General features: G+C 43.7%; 1 protein-coding gene across 2 annotated transcripts in view; it reads left to right on the top strand.

Annotated features, from left to right (window-relative positions):
- The window catches only part of fus (FUS RNA binding protein), a 29,773-nt gene extending 11,169 nt beyond the window's left edge, over positions 1-18,604 (top strand). Inside the window, exons 7-15 of one of the 2 annotated variants that reach the window (XM_075453366.1) lie at positions 4,379-4,413; positions 6,393-6,443; positions 12,510-12,619; positions 12,893-13,022; positions 13,103-13,201; positions 14,983-15,106; positions 15,178-15,275; positions 15,359-15,503; positions 17,396-18,604. In XM_075453366.1, the coding sequence (XP_075309481.1) occupies positions 4,379-4,413; positions 6,393-6,443; positions 12,510-12,619; positions 12,893-13,022; positions 13,103-13,201; positions 14,983-15,106; positions 15,178-15,275; positions 15,359-15,503; positions 17,396-17,435 (832 nt within the window). In that variant the 3' untranslated portion in view covers positions 17,436-18,604. The remainder of the gene's footprint in view (positions 1-4,378; positions 4,414-6,392; positions 6,444-12,509; positions 12,620-12,892; positions 13,023-13,102; positions 13,202-14,982; positions 15,107-15,177; positions 15,276-15,358; positions 15,504-17,395) is intronic. The other variant, XM_075453367.1, reaches the window with a different exon arrangement.
- The last annotated feature ends 68 nt before the right edge of the window (positions 18,605-18,672 follow it).

Below are 18,672 nucleotides of genomic sequence, written 5' to 3'. Positions count from 1 at the left end.
TGTCTTTAAGACATGCTTGTAGTCTGACCAACCTATTGGGTTCATCTGGTTTCATAGATAAGTACAGCTGAGTATCATCAGCATAGCAATGGAACTTTATGCCATGCTGCCTAATAATGTTACCTACTGGAAGCATGTATAAAGTAAAAAGAATCGGTCCGAGCACAGAACCCTGAGGAACTCCATGGCTTACTCTGAGGAACCTGAACAAACTGGAATCTATCAGATACATATGACTTAAACTAAATGAACACCACTGAATGGGTGGAATGAGGCTAACACTGGTGTGGTAAGTTAGTTTTATAGAGACTGGACTGTATTTCATTCTCAAAGTGTTCTTGACCAACTCAGAGATGCTAGTTTCCCATTTCATTGTCTGTTTTCTCATCCGTTTAAATCTCCTTCCACACCCGAGTCATCTCTCACTCAGTGGGGTTACACTGAAAGGATCGGATTATTGGCTAAATTACAATAAGATTGAGTTATTCAGTGCATGTAGACACCTTAATCTGACTAAGAATTGGATCGGATCGGATTAAGACCCCGAGATAACTGGGTTGAAAGTCACTCTAAACCTGCTTGTAGGTGCTGAATCAGACTTTGGCTGTGTTCGAAAACGCCTACTTCTTCAACTAACTAACTTTTTTTAAGTTCCCGGATGCATACTAGATTCTCTGAAATGTTGGGTATGCATCATGAGGTCACTACTCATACTCAAACTACCCAAGATGCAACGTAACGTGACGTCGCCGATCGTCATTTCCTGTCAAAACGGCAGTTTCAAGCTAGCTACAACGAGGGTAGGTTCACTTCCTGTTTTCAAAACAAAAGCACCAATTGTATCGTAATGGCTTTCCCTATGATAAAAGGCAACGGGTATTTTATTTTGTGAAAATAACCGGAAGTGCGTTGCTCACTGCGGCTAGCTTTAGTAGCGCTGAATTCGTGGGAAGAAAATTGTAAACAGCCGATATTTTGTCAGGTTTTCAACACGTTGGGGATCTAAACGACTACTTTCTCACCTGAAAATGTTTCAAATGTTGCTAAAGTTTACAGAGTTTAGAGCTTAAGAGAAATCAGCTTCAGGCCGGCTGATTTTGGCTCGGGCAGGAGCGAAATGCATTGTGGGTAAACGCTCTACATACTGTCTGATCGATCAGTATGTAGTATGTAGTATGTAGTAGGCGGTTTCGAACACAGCCTTTGTGTTCTGCGCATGCTCCAGATGTTTTCCCGGGGTCGTGACCCGGAAGTCAAAGGAGACGATGTTCCTGTTGTTGTCGCCGTCAGAAAGAAACAAACAACGCGATGGAGAACGCTCCGTTGGGCATCGAGTTTGTGCAACAAGCAGCTCATCACAGACCAAATGTAGAGGGACGTAGCTTCATCTGGCTCTGCGTTCTCCATCTTTCTCCAATGCCTGAGTTTGTTGTTGTTGTTGGTGGTGAAGAGGTCAACAGGAAGTGGCTCTATTAGCAACAGCTGGAATAGGTACAGCGCCACCTATCATACCGGGGTATGACACGCTTTGTGCCTCTGATCCCATTCATTCACCGCCATATATCCAAGGAGAATTACCCTTATAACTCATTCGTATTGTAATTTAGCCAATAATCTGATCCTTTCAGAGCCATGTGACCCCACTGAGTGAAACCTTTAAAGGTCAAGTCATGGTTTCTGTGTCTGCTTGTGTGATGAGAACTTTGTCACCACCCACCGGTCTGAAGTGAGAAACCTTCGATCGATCAGAGTACAGCTTCGGCTCAGATTGTGTTATAAATGGAGCTGCTTGAACGTCTGCTGGTTTGTGACCGTGATTTGGCCTTCGTAAGGCAGCTGAAACTGATCAGCTGACATTTCATTTAAAGGGATCTTTGGGAGCGTTTAAGTATAAAGGTGCAGTACACTCAATAACCCATAATAGTGAAAACGTTGAGAGGTTGTGAAATCTTTAATTACAAAAGTATTCAGACCCTTCTGTAATCTGTAGATCGTCAGTCTCCGGGCTTCTCTCTTCCATCTCTACACACCTGGACAGCTGATCTCCTTTTTATTAGAGATGCTCTTAGGAAGCATCAGAGCTGATGAAAACGTCTGTAAACTTTGCTCTTCAGGTCTCACAGCTGCTCTGATTGTTCTTAAATGCAAACTTTAGCCTTCATTTGGCTGCACTGATCCGTCTGTTTGTTGTGTTTCTGCTGAGGAGAAGCAGCCTCAGCTCATAATACTGCCAGCACCGTGCTTCAGTGTTGGGATGGTATGAGCCAGCTGTGTTTGGAGTTGAGTCTTCATCCTTCTGGTGTTTAAATGCAGTTTGACCAACTCCAAACTCTCCTACTCCGTGTTACACCTCAAACTCCTCGACTCTGAGTTTTACTGAGATTATGAGTCCTAATAGTCCCAAATTTCTTTAATTAACTCTTAACTGAGCCACTGAAAGCTTTGGAAGTCACAGAGAACTGCAGGCTGGACTGGATTTAATGCGTCATGTTTTTACTGTAATGTCTTTACTCCTTTATGAGCCTTTCTAATCTCTAATCTGATTTAATCTAAGTTCTAAGGCTGATCTTAAAGGCAGAGAGGGTGTCTGCTTCCTGAACCCAAACTGGCAGCTGGTTCCACAGAGAAGGGCCTGATAACTGAAGGCTCTGCCTCCCAAACTGCTCCCATTCTGCTTTTAGAAACTCTGGGAACCTCAAGTAAACCTGCAGTCTGAGAGCCTTTTTAATCTGGTCTAATCTTCGGAAGTTTTTGCCTCATCTTTACTCCTTTCTAATCCCTAATCTGATTTAATCTTCAGACTTTTTTTGCCTCTTCTATACTCCTTTATGAGCCTTTCTAATCCCTAATCTGATCTAATCTTCGGACGTTTTTGCCTCTTCTGTACTCCTTTATGAGCCTTTCTAATCTGATCTAATCTTCAGACGTTTTTGCCTCTTCTATACTCCTTTATGAGCCTTTCTAATCCCTAATCTGGTCTAATCTTCAGACATTTTTGCCTCTTCTATACTCCTTTATGAGCCTTTCTAATCTGATCTAATCTTCAGACGTTTTTGCCTCTTCTATACTCCTTTATGAGCCTTCCTAATCCCTAATCTGGTCTAATCTTCAGACATTTTTGCCTCTTCTATACTCCTTTATGAGCCTTTCTAATCCCTAATCTGATCTAATATTCGGACGTTTTTTTGCCACAGAGGTGCCTGCGGTGTTACGTTATGACTTTAAAACTGAAAAGATCAAAGCTTCAGAGCTGTAACTTGACAACAGTTACATTCATTTGCCGACATTAGATGAAAATAGATCATTATTTTTAACGTCTGTGACATGCTGCCTACACACGGAAATAAGGATGAAAGGCATATCGCTGCTGATATCGACTCAATATGAAGAGCAGATCTAAAATGATGCTTCCACACTTTGAGGATTATTCAAGCTACAACCCTGCAGCAAAAAGTCTGAATACTTTTGTAAATTGTTGTCTTTCAAGTCTCCAACAGAGACTCTTAAGAACTGTTTTCTTCATGGGTCAAAAGTGTTTTAAAGGTGAAATGAAGCCAGGGGAAACTTAAATACAAACTTGCCTAAAAGTGAACCTGTTTTATGTGTTTTAAGTTGTTTAAGGGATCAAGCAACTCTACAAGTAAAGCCAGTATGTGTTCTCCCCTCCATGTTTGTCTTTTCCGCCACAATAACCTTTTAGACGTGTTTCCATGGCTTTGACAAACTAATAAGTCACAATATATATATTTATATATATATATATATATATATATAAAATAAACCATTGTGTTAGCACCACCATCCCAACCAGCCCTGACAGCATCACGGTCATACTCTGCTTTAATCAATCTCTAAATCTTTTCCTAGGATTTTTCTTCTCTGCAGGCTGGCTTTCTGCCCAAAAAACATCATATGGGAGATAGTAATCAGGGGGAGTCTGTAGACGGCTGTAGTCCTGTTGTAGATGCAGGAAACGTACATTTGAATTCCAGTAATTTGGGTGGAAAAGCTGCAAACATCTCAGAGTGAGAGTGTAAAGTTTGTCTGAAACCTGAAAGTACCCGACAGCCATCCAGAGGTCAAAGATGTACATGTTTGGGTTGGTTATATGACGAAGAACATGGTAGAAACAGGTTTATTCAACTTGCAAATTTCAGATGCCTGTAAACCAAAAAACAAGGTCTTAAAACTGGCCTTTTTGTTCCTGAGGTCTGTGAAGAAGGCCGAATGAGAACAAATTGGGTTTTAGTAGGGATGAGAGCCGATGAAGAGGGGTGGGTTTAAAGAAGAGACTGTGAGGGTGAAGGTTACCCACAACCCCCTGAGGGAAATCGCTGTGAACACCAGCCTTCAGTGTTTTTCTCTTCCTCTTCATCAGAATGGGCGATCGTGGAGGATTCAATAAGTTTGGTGGTAAGTGACAAAAAACACAAACAAAAAGCTAAAGAAAAGGAGGTCAGAAGCTAAAACATGTGTACATGACGCACAGCTTCCTGTTGCATGGTGCTCAGGTGTCACCTGCACGGATAACAGCCTCAGGTACTCCAGCAGAGGGAGCTGTGAGCTGCTTTTGGTATTTAATGGAGCTTCAGAGCTTTGTTTGATGTGTTCTGAGTCATTAAAACCTGTTGGTTCATCGGGGAAGTGTGACTAAATCAACCGTGGCTCGTATTTACCAGCCAGACAAAGGGATGTAATGACCGATTTAAGGTGTAAAACAAGCCGAATGATAGAATCTGGTGCAACTAAACCGAACTCTCTGGTTTCTCAATGTGGTCGACCAACCAAAACATTAAGATTAAGCTCAATGAAACCGCATCCAAAGGTTGTTAATCACACTGGTTTGGGATTTTCTGGAGTGAAGGTTTGTGTGTGGTCGGCGTTTCACGACGCTGACGCTCGTGTGTTCGTCCACCAACAGCACGAAGTTAGTCAAAGTGTCTCGGGTGGAGGGCGGCTTCCATCGGTGCCGGTTCAAGGACGTAACTGGTTACCAAATGTGAGCCGTCAGAGTTTAAATGTTGGGTATAACCTGCTCAGAGTAAACACGCCGACGTGCAAACTATCAGCTGAATAATCCGCCAGAGAAGGCTGATGGTTCAGAGAACAGAAGCTTTTTCTGAGCCTCTGATTTGGTGGTGTGGCCACGGTTTGGTGGATAAGAGGCTGGGATAGTGTGACGAAGCGACGAGGGTCCTTCATGATAATCCTCTGCTCTCTGTCGGGCTCTGTTGTCCCGGCAGACCAGATATTTCCCTCAGTTCTGGACCCAACTCGCACAATAAATGCTTAAAAATCTGTGGTGTGGCTGCTGGTGAACGGTACCAGTCAAAGTTTAGACACATCTGCTCACCCAAAAGGAACCTGGAAGCTCCACGACACCAACGATGACCAACTTCAAAGTTTGATATTTATGATATTTAAAAACCAGAAACTGACCGGCGTGAACGTGTTTTCATCCAACAAAACATTTTAAAACTTCAGCAGAGCTAATGCACAACGGTGTGACCTTAACCTGCTCAGGTCAGAGACAAATAACGAGTGTTTCACGGGTGAAAGTGTGAAATCTGCAGGGGTGAGGCAGGGGTGAGGCAGGGGGGAGGCAGGGGGCCGTGAGGCTTCTGCTGTTTATTTTTATAAAACATTTGATAAAAATGGTGTTTCCTCACAGCTGAGTCATGACTGTGTTCAAGAAAAACACTTTACCATCGAATAAAAAGAGTAAAAACCCACCAAAAATAAGTATAATTTGATTAAAAATATACTTATTTATTGTTGTCTCGTAAAGCTTTGAGTTGATGTTGACGATGGAAGAACGGCTGCATATTTCAGAAGAAGGAGCCGTGAAACGATCGGGTGTTTCACCCGTTTGTGACGGAGTCACAGGGACGAACAGAAGCAACATTTATCCAGATGTTCTGGTGAATCAAGGTGCCAATAAAGGGTTCAGCCGAGTTCTCGGGATCTTAAACACTTTCTTTTTGAGCTGAGTGGAACACCGGAGTAATCGGTGACACGGATAACTGTGTCGGCTGCGTTTCGGTGCGTTGGACGTGGTTTACAACATCAGCCCGGTGTGCACGGCTCCACAGGAAGTGTCAGGTGTGCACGGACTGGAACAAACAAGCTGCAGGAACCCACCAACCTGCAGGGAGTTAACTCAAAGGCAGTGGCTCAAATCTTGGTTTGTAAGCTGGTAACCGTGACCTCCGTCGGGCACTTTTTGCCCCGAAATGTCCGTTTAATGAGCGATGACACGTGCTGGTCGTGGTAAACGGCTCGCATCACACACACAGAGCAGAAGCACAATGATGTCACTGTTGAGCAGAAATAAGTGAAAGTGGTTCACAGTGCTGTCAGAACGGCTCACGGTTGTTTTCTGTCCTCCGAAGGACCGAGAGACCCGGGACAGGGACCCGGAGAACCCGGAGGACCCGGCTTCAGTACGTTTGTTTTTCTGCTTTCTGTTCAGCTTCTCACAAAACCATTTATGTGACGTCGTGTTCCTCCGGCCGCTGATAAGCCCCCATTTAACCTCGTAGCACCCACAGTTGCAGATATGCAACAAGCTTTTTATATAAACAGGGTGCTTGCACAAGTCTTGAAAGTCTTAATAAGTATGGAATTTTGAAGCACTGTTTTCCAGACCTTGAAAAGTGTTGAATTTTGTGTGAAAGTCTTAATAAAGTATGGAAAATAAATGTATGGTAGAATGTTACAGTATGCTCAAAGGCATTGTGAAATGAGAAATAGGAAGGTAGGCTATAAAACTATCATTTTACTAACTGAGACTGAATTCTACATACAATCATCCATCCATTCATTTTTTTTTTATAGATAGTTTTTGTGACACTTGTTTGATGTGAAATTCATGTACTTGTGATTTTTATTTTTGAAACATTTTCATCAGTAAAAGCATAATTTACTGTGAATAATGCATTTGTTCATTGAATACTAGCCTATAAAAATGAACATTTCTAATAAACACAGTTGGTACAATCTCAACCAATGAAGTAGGCAGTAGGCAGACAAGTTACAAGTACATAGAGTTAAGGTCTTGGGGGAAAAAAAGTATCAGTTTTAAAAAAGTCTGGAAAAAGTCCTGAATTTTATTTTGGAAAAAGAGCAAGCACCCTGTTATTTACATCATTTATTTACATTATATTTTTATTTATATTTTTATTTACATTACATTATTTGATTTTTTTTAATTTACATACATTATTTACATTCATGTGTAATATTTTTTTACATTACATTTTATGTGCCGACAGTTGTCACAGCAGTTATTTTCTCGGCTCAGTGAATTACACTCTGCTTTGCGGTGGTCTGTTCTAGTTGGTTCTGGTCTCGTTTGGTGTGGTCTGCTTTGTCCACCTCTCACAGCGCTAATGGGAACTCAGGGGTCCGTTTCACGTAGCAGGTTTAGTGAAAACTCTGAGTTGGTTAACCCTGAAATGAGGGAAACCCTGAGTTTTCCGTTTCACAAAGGGAGGTAAGTCAACCCAGAGAAAGAGGGGTAACTCTAGCCTGTTTCACAAAGAGAGGTAACTTAACCTCACGGTCAGTTACCGGAGTAACAGACTCTCTGAACCTAACCTGGTCGGGACCAGGTTTTACTCAAGAAACCTTGAGTTTCTCTCTGTCTCCGCCCTCTTTCAGCCACACACGCCATTTGATTTCCTCATTCATTCAGTCAGCAGAGCGAGTTCTTCTACTTCTATAAGTCCATTAGGCACAGTAGGAGGCGACTTTTTTCACGAACATGTCCGTTTATCAACGATCCCGTGGATGAAGGTGCAGCATTATTGCGCAGAGAATTAAATATTCGTCGGAGATGGTTATCAGACCGCGCATAGATTTTTGCATTGACAGACAATTATCTTTTTGAGCGGCACCATCAGAATGTGTTGGGACAAAAGAAAAAAAAAAGACATAAAAGACAAATAAATATTTGTATGAATAGGCTTAAAAAAGACATATATAGGCTACGCCTATTATATTTTATAAAGGCACTTGTCTCTTGGGGGTGGATTCCCTCAGCCACTGGCCTCCCGTTAGAGGTGGCGGTGCTGGGCACCACCCGTTTTACGGGCATCTGCCTTCTTTCTGTTGGCTCAGTAGAAGTCTGTGTTAGTTTAAATAGGCTTAATTATTTAACAGAACATGATATAGATGATGACTCTAAATTGTCCTTCGGAGTGACTGTGTGTGTGTATGGTTGTTTGTCTCGTTTGTCTCTATGTGGCCCTGTGATGGACTGGCGGCCTGTCCAGGGTGTACCCCGCCTCTCGCCCATTGACCGCTGGGATAGGCTCCAGCCCCCCCGCGACCCGACTGACGGATTCAGCGGTGTATAGATAATGGATGGATGGATGGTATAGATGAGAAGACATAGTTTATGTGTGTGAAAACAGCATTATGTTGGGAATAAAATAACTGCACAGTCAAATAGCCACTTAATATTTACTTTACAGTGTAAAACATGATCAGAATGAGGTACCTCCATGCCGAGGTCTCACCTGTTTGAACAATGTTTTTATATTTAATCTTAAACTGCTGCCAAGAGCGCTTCTCCCCCGCGGGATTGCACCTAAATGAAATAAATGAATGGGCTACCATTCAAGCAGTTTCCCTGTAATATTATTGTTATTGCAAAGGACTACATTTAAACTTACACTTTTGCTGCTGCAACGGTGTTGCACTTATTTCTAAAAACGTATTGAAACTCGCCGTATGAGCGCATTAAGATTTCCAATTCGAGGTTGGTGAAAAACGTAGCCCCTCCTCTTCCCCGTTGCCATGGTGACTCGTCGAATCGGGGCTCCATTGATGCTGGCTTTTTAAAGTTGTGGTGCACGCGCTAAACTCAAGGTGAACTTACTCAGAGTTGATTAAACTCACTCAAATCAGCGTTTCTGGAACCGAAAACTCAGAGTTTTCTATCTCAGAGTAGATCAACTCAGAGATCAGGAATAGACTCAGAGTTGGTTGAACCTGCTACGTGAAACGGACCCCTGGTCTCCAAATTGTATTATTACAAAATTAATCAGGAAAGCCCACAGTTGCAAATATGCAACATTGCCTAAAATTAACAAAAATAGCCCAATTCCAAAAATTCCAAAAATATTGGTTTATTCCCCCCCAAAAAGATGCAAGAAGAGCCAAAATGATTTTTTTCAATGATTATTCTTATGCTTGGATGCTATAAGGTTAAATCCCACCTCCCCCTAAAGTCTAAAGCTTTTATATCCTGGTGATAAAGACCTTTTTGACCCCCATCTGGAACCAAACGGTTACCTTGGCTACCTCCCACGTGTGGTAACCATACAACAGTGCATGCTTTGACTCTGCTTCACGGACAGTAAATGCCTGAAATAAATGTTCTGGCCCCCTTTTACTTGGATGATAACAGCGGTAACTTCCCACCTTCCTCCCACATAGCTCCCTTTAGGAGTGGGCTGTGAAACCAGAGGACTCCCACAGATGTTACGGCGGCTTCAGGAAACTCTCAGACCCCCCGTTCACTTTCGTTTCCTCTTTGTTCTGTTGCAGCCTGATGCTCCGATCATTTAAATTCTTCCTTGTTCTTATTAATCTACGCTCGTTACATCGTAAAAACAAAGTTCAATTCAATTCATTTTTATTTATATAGCGCCAAATACAACAAATGTCATCTCAAGGCACTTAAATAATAAAGTCCAATTCAAGCCAATTGGAATTCAATTAATTGTAATCATAATTATTTATAAAATAATCCAATTCATTCATATAGAGCCAATTCAAAAACAATTTCCCAGCTAAGGAAACCAACAGATTGCACCGAATCTTGTCTTCAGTCCAATCTCCAGTGTTTTGGGAGACTTAAAAAGACTTAAAAAGTTGGTTTATTAAAAAGAAGAAGCTGAAATATCTCATTAATAGAAGTTTTTTGGAGCCTCGAGGCTTTTTGGGTGTGGATCGGAGGATTTTCTGACATTTTTTCTTTGGAAATCCTCCCGAGCTGAGTCAGGTTGGATGGGGACCGCCGGTGGACGCCATGTTCAGGTCTCTCCAGAGATGCTCGATGGGGTTAAAGGTCAGATTTGTGAAGCCACTCCTGTGTGCTTTAGGGTCATCATCATCATGCTGGAAGGTGAGGAGATCTCTGCACTTTCCCTCAATCCTGCTGCTGAAAAACGCCCCCACAGCATGACGCTGCCGCCACCGTGCTTCACTGTTGGGATGGTTTTCTGCAGGTGACGAGCGGCGCCCGGTTTCCTACGGACATAAAGTTTAAAAAAGAGGCCAAACGGTTCAATCTTGGTTTCATCAGACCAGAGAACCTCGTTCCTCGCAGCCTGAGAGTCCTTCAGCTGCGTTCATGTGTTCTCTGGCTTCTCGCCGCTCGGCCCGGATCGATGGTTTTCCTTCATCCCATCTCCGCTCTGGAGCTCAGAGTGACCATCGGCCTCTCGGTCACCTCTCCCACTAAAGGCCTCGGTATGCTTCTTCATCTCTATCCGTCAATCCGACTCTGTGGTCACGCAGAGGCTGTTAAACCTTTCGAAGTTCTCCGTCGGGGATGTCGGATACCCAAGGCAGTTCACCTCCCGATCAGTAGGCGGCGCTACGTTAGACGACCCAATCTCTTACGTCTATGGTGAAAGTGCTTGATTGGTAGCCTAGCAAGCCAGACCCGTACAGCAAAAAGCTGTACAGGGGTCTAGTGACGCTGGATAGCAGTGTGGGCGGGATAAACGGTTGTCTGTTAAAGCTGCAGTCTGCAAGATTTGTTGTTGTCATACGTAAAGTCATACTTTTTGGCATTTTAAGCCCGTAATGAAGTTCAATAGTCTAGATAAATAAGCGTGGGGACGAGCCTACCTTGTATCGCGCGTGCACAATCGGTGATTGACAGGCAGCAGAGCCCAGCTCGTAAACCTGATTGGTTACCTTTTACCGGTCCGGTCTGCAATTTTGTAAACAAACCTGCTGGCTTTGGAGGGACCTAGCGGGACATATAGGGGACCTAGAGAACTCTTTTTTTTTTGTATTGGGGTATTTAATGTACTACTTTCAGAATCCCCGGACAGTTCCAGGCATTATGCTTGAAAAAGAGTTGCAGACTGCAGCTTTAAGTTGCCTCTGCACTCAACGCCACGCAATAGGATGGCGCAACAACCAATCAGAGCGTCGTCCCACCAACGGAGCAAGCTGGTAAATTAAACTTTTACCGCACCCGGTGGGCAAAACTCCGAAAACGTCCTTTTTTTTCAAGAAAAACTTAAGTGCAGTTATCTGTTCGTCTCGCAAAGAAAAATGTATATTTAAATCTTCTAGAGTCGCTGCCAAAGCCAAATCGAAAGACTGTTCGCTGGGCGCAGCCACTGTTTAGCTCTCTCTGGAACTACACACTGAAAAGTCGCACCTCTGTCGTCATTAGGTAGCCCGGCCTCCGACCCCGCTCCTCACGATTTGATTGGTCCGATTAAGTTTCGATTTTCAGCCTCGCAAAACGACCACAACTGACTAGACTGCGCCCGGGAGCAAATTCCATTTGCGGTCGCTAGGGGCGTCTAGATTTCTAGGCTATTTGATTGGTTGTTCACCTTCCGGCTCCGTTCCACTCCTCACAGTGAACGATGGCGACCGAGAGAGAAAGACTGTTGTTGGAGTTGGAGTTTGTTGATGTTGAAATGCAAATAATTTTGACCAAATGTTGACCGGCACACAGTAAACTCTTTCAAAGATGGCGGCGTTGTTGTTCTGAGAGGAAGGAGCTAAACCGGAAAAGTGATTCCGGATATGATGTCGTTAGCCGACCGATCACAGGCCTTGCGGTCTCCGCGAGTCTCCGCCGCCTCAATGGATAGATGGGAAGCGACGGAGAGCGTCTCCGGGAGGGTCTTCGTTGCCTTTCCCGGACGACCATAAATCAGGCTTAGGGCCCTCGATTGCTCAGTTTGTCCGGCTTCTTCTTCTTCTTCTGGAGGTCGCTGGGCTTTTTGAAGCCCTCCTCAGATCAGCTCCTTTGACCTTCAGTAAAGAGGAGTTTACCTTCCCACATCACATCCAATCAGTGCGATTTACCACAGCTGGACTCTGATCAGGGAGTAGAAACATCTCAGCAACACTCAACAGAAACAGGAGGCTTTAATTTAAAGTGTTGTTGGACACTTATGTTAAAGGGATATTTCAGTTTTTCATGATGAGCGTTGATTTAAAAAGAAGTGAAGAAGGTCCGAATACTTTCTGAAGCCACTGGATCCCAATAATAACCCCAAATATTTCCACAAAATCTTCCACAAAATGTCGTATTATTCCAGGATCAGCTGTTTTAATCTAGTTTCTTACATCATATCAAATGTAACATCAACTAAAATATGATGCAAAGCTGACAGAGTTCACCTTTTAGTTTCAGTCTGAGAAACTCAGTCCTGATAAGATTGTCATCCTAATTAGTTTTCACTCTGATGCTCTTTTAGCTTCTTTTTTTAAAATAATCCTCCTTTTACATCCTCCATCAGTGCAAGACCAGGATAACTCTGACAACAACACCATCTTCGTCCAAGGCCTCGGAGACGACTACACGGTGGAATTGGTGGCCGACTTCTTCAAGCAGATCGGCATCATTAAGGTTTCCGTCTCGTTCTTCGTGTTCTGATCCTTATCTCGTCTTTTCCCTGTGAAAAAGGGAACTTATCAAAGTCGTTTTTGGACTTTTTTCTATGAATTTGTTGTGTTAAACAGACATTTTGGCTCATAATTTCCTTTTCAAAATCGATTCCTTCACATGAACGACCGTTTTCTAAAGTAAATTTCAGACATTTTCAACACATTTAAACATTGTTTAGCCGGAATAACCTGAACGTTTGGGTTGTTTGATTTAATCCAGAATCCTTCCTCTTAGGTCAACAAGAAGACCGGGCTGCCCATGATCAACCTGTACACCGACAGAGAGACGGGGAAGCTGAAGGGGGAGGCCACGGTTTCCTTCGACGACCCCCCCTCAGCCAAGGCTGCCATCGACTGGTTTGACGGTGACTTCTTTACCTTCGTTGATCTGCGGTTTGGGTGTTTTTATACGGCTTTTATGTGAATTAAACCATCTCCTTCTCAGGGAAAGACTTCAACGGAAACCCAATCAAGGTGTCCTTCGCCACCCGCAGGGCAGACTTTGGAGGCCGAGGCGGAATGAGAGGAGGCCGCGGACGAGGAGGTGAACTTTCATCTCGTTAAACTCGTTTTTAGTGACCAAGGTCGCATCTCATAGCCTGATTTTAAATCACTTATAAGTAGGGCTGGGCAACGATTAAAATGTTTAATCTAATTAATCACATGATTTCCCTGATTCATCACGATTAATCGCATTTGTACGCAGAATCCAAAAATGAATCCAAAAGTAGTGTATAGCTTTTAGCATTTAGCTTTATTTTAAATGTGCTGCCATATGAATGAAAGTGCCATAACATTTGTTGTGCAAACACACTTTTAACATCAGCATCTTTCTGTAGTTTTTATGTAGAAGCCTCGCTCCACTGTCTGTTTCCTTGAATGACTTGCTGCTATCAGTTGTGTGTTTTGCCTTTAAGTGATATTTTAGACTGGAACTACTACGCTGAGAAGACAATTCAACTTGGCAGAGTTTACAGATGACTTTGGTTCTGTCGACTCCGCCGTCTGGAAGAACTTTAACATGAAAATGGCCGAGTAAAAGTTCCGTACCCTTCTCCATGTTTGGTGGATCCGCCGATTACTTTCTTTTCCTGTTCCACAGCAGACAGCAGCAGACTTTTACAAAATAAAAGCCTGTGAGCAACAGACTTTTACAAAATAAAATAAATAACTAGAAAGCTGCAAGCAGCTGTGAGCAGGACCGAGGTGTGCGTACGTTGGGATGTGCGCACGTTGGGCATGCGCTGGACGCTGGAGCTGCAGCTCTGCCCACACGCACGATACCCTCTGCGTCTGTACGAGCACATAATAACCCCAACGTGGAGGGGTTTTTGAAAATTTCTAGGGGGCACCACTGAGCCATTTTGCTCCGCCTACACACGATACCCTTTACATACGTACGAGGTCGACAGGGTGGACGTGTGTGCCAAATTTCATGACCTTACGCTGATGATAAGGCTTTCAAATCACAAACACCATCACACGATTGTCACCGCCTGGCCACGCCCACACCGTTCAGAGTTTTGAAAAGTTTCTCAAGATTTTTCTTCCCCCCATGTCTTAGGAGTAACCTGGTGAAGTTTGAAGTCTGTAGCATTAAATCTGTAGGACAAGTTCAATCGTGGAATCGGTCAAAAATGGCACGAAAACTCACTTTCCATCCAAAATGGCCGCCTTCCTGTGGACGTGGGACCATGGCGGCCTGAGACTTTTTTGTGCGTCTGGGCATGATGAATGAGTGTACCGAATTTCGTCATCCTACGCGAAACTAACCCCAATGCGGGGGCCATTTTTAAGCATCGTAGGGGGCGCTACAGAGTCAATGAGCGACTCCCAAAAATATAAAGTTTAGATTCTTTCATGTCGTTGACTGGCACATGGCGCTCGCAAAATTTCAAGAGTTTTCGAGCACCTTTTGCAAAGAATAAGAATAAGAATATAGATGAACTCATACAGATACAGCAGTGAAACTGCTCGGTCCCTAATAAAACAGATGTGGTCTGTGGCGTAGTGGGCTGAGCAGGCGCCCCATGTACAGAGGCTATAGTCCTCGCTGCAGCTGGCCCCGGTTCGGCCATGTGCTGCGTGTTGTTCCCCCTCTCTCTGCCCCCCGCTTCCTGTCTCTCTGAACTTTCCATTAAAGGCACAAAAGCCCCCCCCAAATTTTTTTTTTTGTTTTTTTAATAAAAATAATAAAAAAATAATATCTGCGTTAATGCGTGATGAAATATTTATCTGCGTTAAATAATTAACAAGTTAACTCGCCCAGCTCTACTTATAAGGATTATCCAACACGCACATGACTGCTGTGGGTCTGTTCTGTAGGGCCGATGGGTCGGGGAGGATTCGGAGGGGGCCGAGGCGGCGGTTTCCCAGGAGGAAATGGAGGAAACGGAGGAAACGGCGGCGGCGGGCAGCAAAGAGCAGGAGACTGGAAGTGTTCAAACCCGTGAGTACGGAAGTATGAACAGCTCAGTTTATTTGTTCATAAATAACTCGTCTCTGCTCATTTCTCCTCAGTGACTGTGGCAACATGAACTTCTCTTGGCGTAACGAGTGCAATCAGTGCAAAGATCCGAAGCCTGAGGACGGCGGTGGGACGCCCCCCATGGACAGAGGTTAAACACAGTCTGTCTCCTCGCCGCTTACAGCCATCACGCAGCTCCTGATGTGTCGGAGCTCATTCCAGCTTATGTTACAGGAGGTTACGGCGGGGAGCGCCGGGGGGGGTTCGACCGCGGTGGCTTCAGGGGTCGAGGCGGCGACCGCGGTGGCTTCAGAGGAGGCCGAGGAGGCGACCACGGAGGCGACCACGGAGGATACGGTCCCGGAAAGATGGACGCAAGGTCTGATACCCCCAAACGAAACGCAGATTATCAGAGGCCGCACGCCTTAAAGTCACCAAGTCATTCAGCACAGAGAGAGAAAACAGGCTGATGAGGTCATTTAAACCGGTTTTATTAAAGCTGAGACGGGCTCATGTTCACCTCTTTGTCCCAGAACTAATGAAACCAACTGTTGAGGGATTTAAGCCTCTAAAAGTTCATATTTTACAGTTTCACATCATGATTATTAGCATGTTAAGCTGCTGTGATGCTGACCGTCACGGTCACTTTACGCCGGATTAACAAAGTTAATAACTTAAGACGGACTTCAATCGGCTGCTTTAATAACGATGGCGGGAAACTAAACTTGTGGGGTTACTTAAGGACTATTTTATTCAAAATAAGTAGAATACAGACAGAGAAAAGCTGCTATATATTTTCCTTATGAAGTAAGAATCATTCACAGCATGTTATACACAGGTTTTTTTTTTTTGTCCGTCTAAATGTTTATTAAAGTTAAGCTTTTTATTGTTAAACTAAATCTCACAACCGTCTAACTTCTGTTGGTATAAACAACAACTATGAACAGCTCTGGTTCTCAGCCAATCCCAGCCCTCCCCAGTCAGCAGCGGTGTGCCCCAGGGCTCTGTCCTGGGGCCCCTCCTGTTCATCGTTTACCTTCTTCCTCTGGGCAATATATTCAGAAAACATGGCGTCCATTGTTTCCACTGTTAGACGCAGCTCTGCCTCTAAATCTGAACCCATCACTTCCTCCCTCTTCCCTCCTGCATACAACATATTCAAACTTTAATAAAGCAGAATCGCTGCTCATCCAATCTGCTCTCCAAATTCTACCGTGTTTAACTACCAGTTGATAATATTAGCCGTTATACCGGGACATGGGGAAACCCTGTGCCCCCCACAGAGGTTTGACTGTGAAATGTTGTTCTTCAGCTCTTGGATGTAGAAAGATTTAGATTAAAAAGATGTTAAAAATGTAAAGCAAAGATACGTTTAAACCAGTGATACTCACTATTTTTTTCACAAGAGCCACATTGGCAGCAAAATCAAGGTTAGAGCCACTTTTACCACAACATACTAAAGTCCCCTTTTGCAAATATGCATTTCTACATATAAAACATCCCACAGAAAAAGAAACAACACAGCCAATACATTTTCAATTCAGACCACATTTACCTTAATACTGGGATGAGTGGAAGCTGGCGTGCATGTCCTCGACTTTCTTCATGTTGTATTTGTAGTTTGTTGTTGTAATCATAGTGAGACATTCGGGATGAGCATGGTTTTTGTGCTGGTTTTTGTGCTGGTTTTTGCCCTTTTTTAGTAAAAAACCGATCCATGGTGCCGGCATCTCGCGCTGGCTAAAGCTAGCGTGCTCTGCGGTCAAGTGTGAGGTGGTTTAAGCGGGCTGCGTTGCCAGGTTTAACAGAGCCCCCTTTGGGAAACACCATTAAGCCTTAATTAATACTTAATAAAAACACCTAATACTACAAAAACGCAAACTTAATAAAAATACCTAATACTGTGCAGTATTTGCTGTATGTTATTTGAAATGTATTGTTATTGTTACCATATTGTTATAAGCTACTATGCGAGTGCGAGCCGTGCAATGAGTATCTCTGGTTTAAACGTTCCACGGGTTGGGTCAGGGTTATGTTGCAGAAGGGGATCAATAGGAGCACATTTAGGTGTTTAAATTTCCAAAAGGTAAACAAGTAGAGGCTAAAAGCCTGGTCTGATGTGGCTGTATCCATGGCAACACCTCCCCAGCTCTGCAGGAGGACTAAATGAGTCTTTCTGGTGCTGAACGCGACCGGCCCACCCCTGATTATTACTGTCCCGCAGCTCATTGGCCGGATGCTGATGAGGTCATCGTTGTGCTTTTGTTTCAGGGGGGATCGCAGGCAGGAGCGGCGGGGTCGTCCGTACTGAGTCATCCTCCGAGGACAGAGCGTCCCCGTCCCGGCTCGGTCCTCAGCTCTCTCCTTTTGTACGACTCCTGATCCCTTTCACTCGGTTTGTTGTTGGGACTCACAAACGCGGCTCCTTCTTTTTGATAACACGATGGCGTGCGGTGGATCGTTGTTTTGTCCTCACCAGCAGACTGGAGTCACATCTGTAACTTAAAGGACAGTTCTGCTTTATTTCACATCAATGCTTTCCACTATTAAACTTCCTTTATTCTAACGAAACAGAGAACCTTGAAACAGGAAGAAAAGTGTTGGTTCCAGGCAGCTAATTTCCTTGTTTTCTCTCAGTCAGACTGAAGGTAAACATTTTAAAATGATTCACGTGGAGCCACACCAACTCTATTCGTTGGGAATGACCCTTTAAAGTTGACACAAAGTTCTTAAAACGGAGACACATCGGGCTGTAATCGTGTGGATTTGGTTGCATATCCACGTTTTTAGCAGCTGAACTTTGTCAGAAAATTACAGCTGCGTCATATTTCTGCCGTCACTGAACTCTTTTGACACGTTTAGATTTTTAATCTTCATGAAAACCATCAGATTTGTCCAATTTTATATTTCATATCATGAGAAGAGAGAAACGCTAAATCTGATCTGATAATCGTCTTTTTTTAATATTTTTGAGCGCTCTTCACTTTACTTTAAGGAGCCAAAGTAAAAGTTACATTGAACACGTTTACGTTACTCAAATTGTTGTTTTAGTTCAACCAAAACCCGACTTTTAAAATGCGTTTAAACACGTTGGGCTTCTCAGAACACCCAACGATGGGATCGAATCTGCATAAAGACTCCAAAGTTCCATCTTTTTCATCTCTGAGTGAAAACAGTAAAGTCTCAGTGTTTATTAAGCAGCTGAATTCCACATAAAGCTGCTCTATAATGCACAGATTTTCTGTAAATCGGCCCCATTTAAAGCGTTTCCAGCCTGTCGCTCCGCTCTAATAAAATCCTGATTTTACAGCCACAGCCTCCTCTCACAGAATCACCGTTAAAGTAGCTTAAAGACGGCGTCTGTGCGGTGAACTCAGCTGGACTGGTTATACTGGTGTATACTGGGACTAAGGTGATGGTCCAGTTAAATATCCCAGTCAAGCTGCAACTGTAGCTCGGCTCACCCGAAGCTCATTGATAATGTTGCTTTCATGAGTCAAACCAGAGCTCCCAGTAACATCCCACAGTCAGAAACGCCGGCGCTCCAC

This window comes from Odontesthes bonariensis, chromosome 21 (assembly GCF_027942865.1).
Source record: "Odontesthes bonariensis isolate fOdoBon6 chromosome 21, fOdoBon6.hap1, whole genome shotgun sequence".
In the NCBI taxonomy this organism is placed as follows: domain Eukaryota; kingdom Metazoa; phylum Chordata; class Actinopteri; order Atheriniformes; family Atherinopsidae; genus Odontesthes; species Odontesthes bonariensis.
The sequence above is the reverse complement of the archived record's forward strand: the minus strand, read 5'-3'. Positions and strand labels throughout refer to the sequence as shown.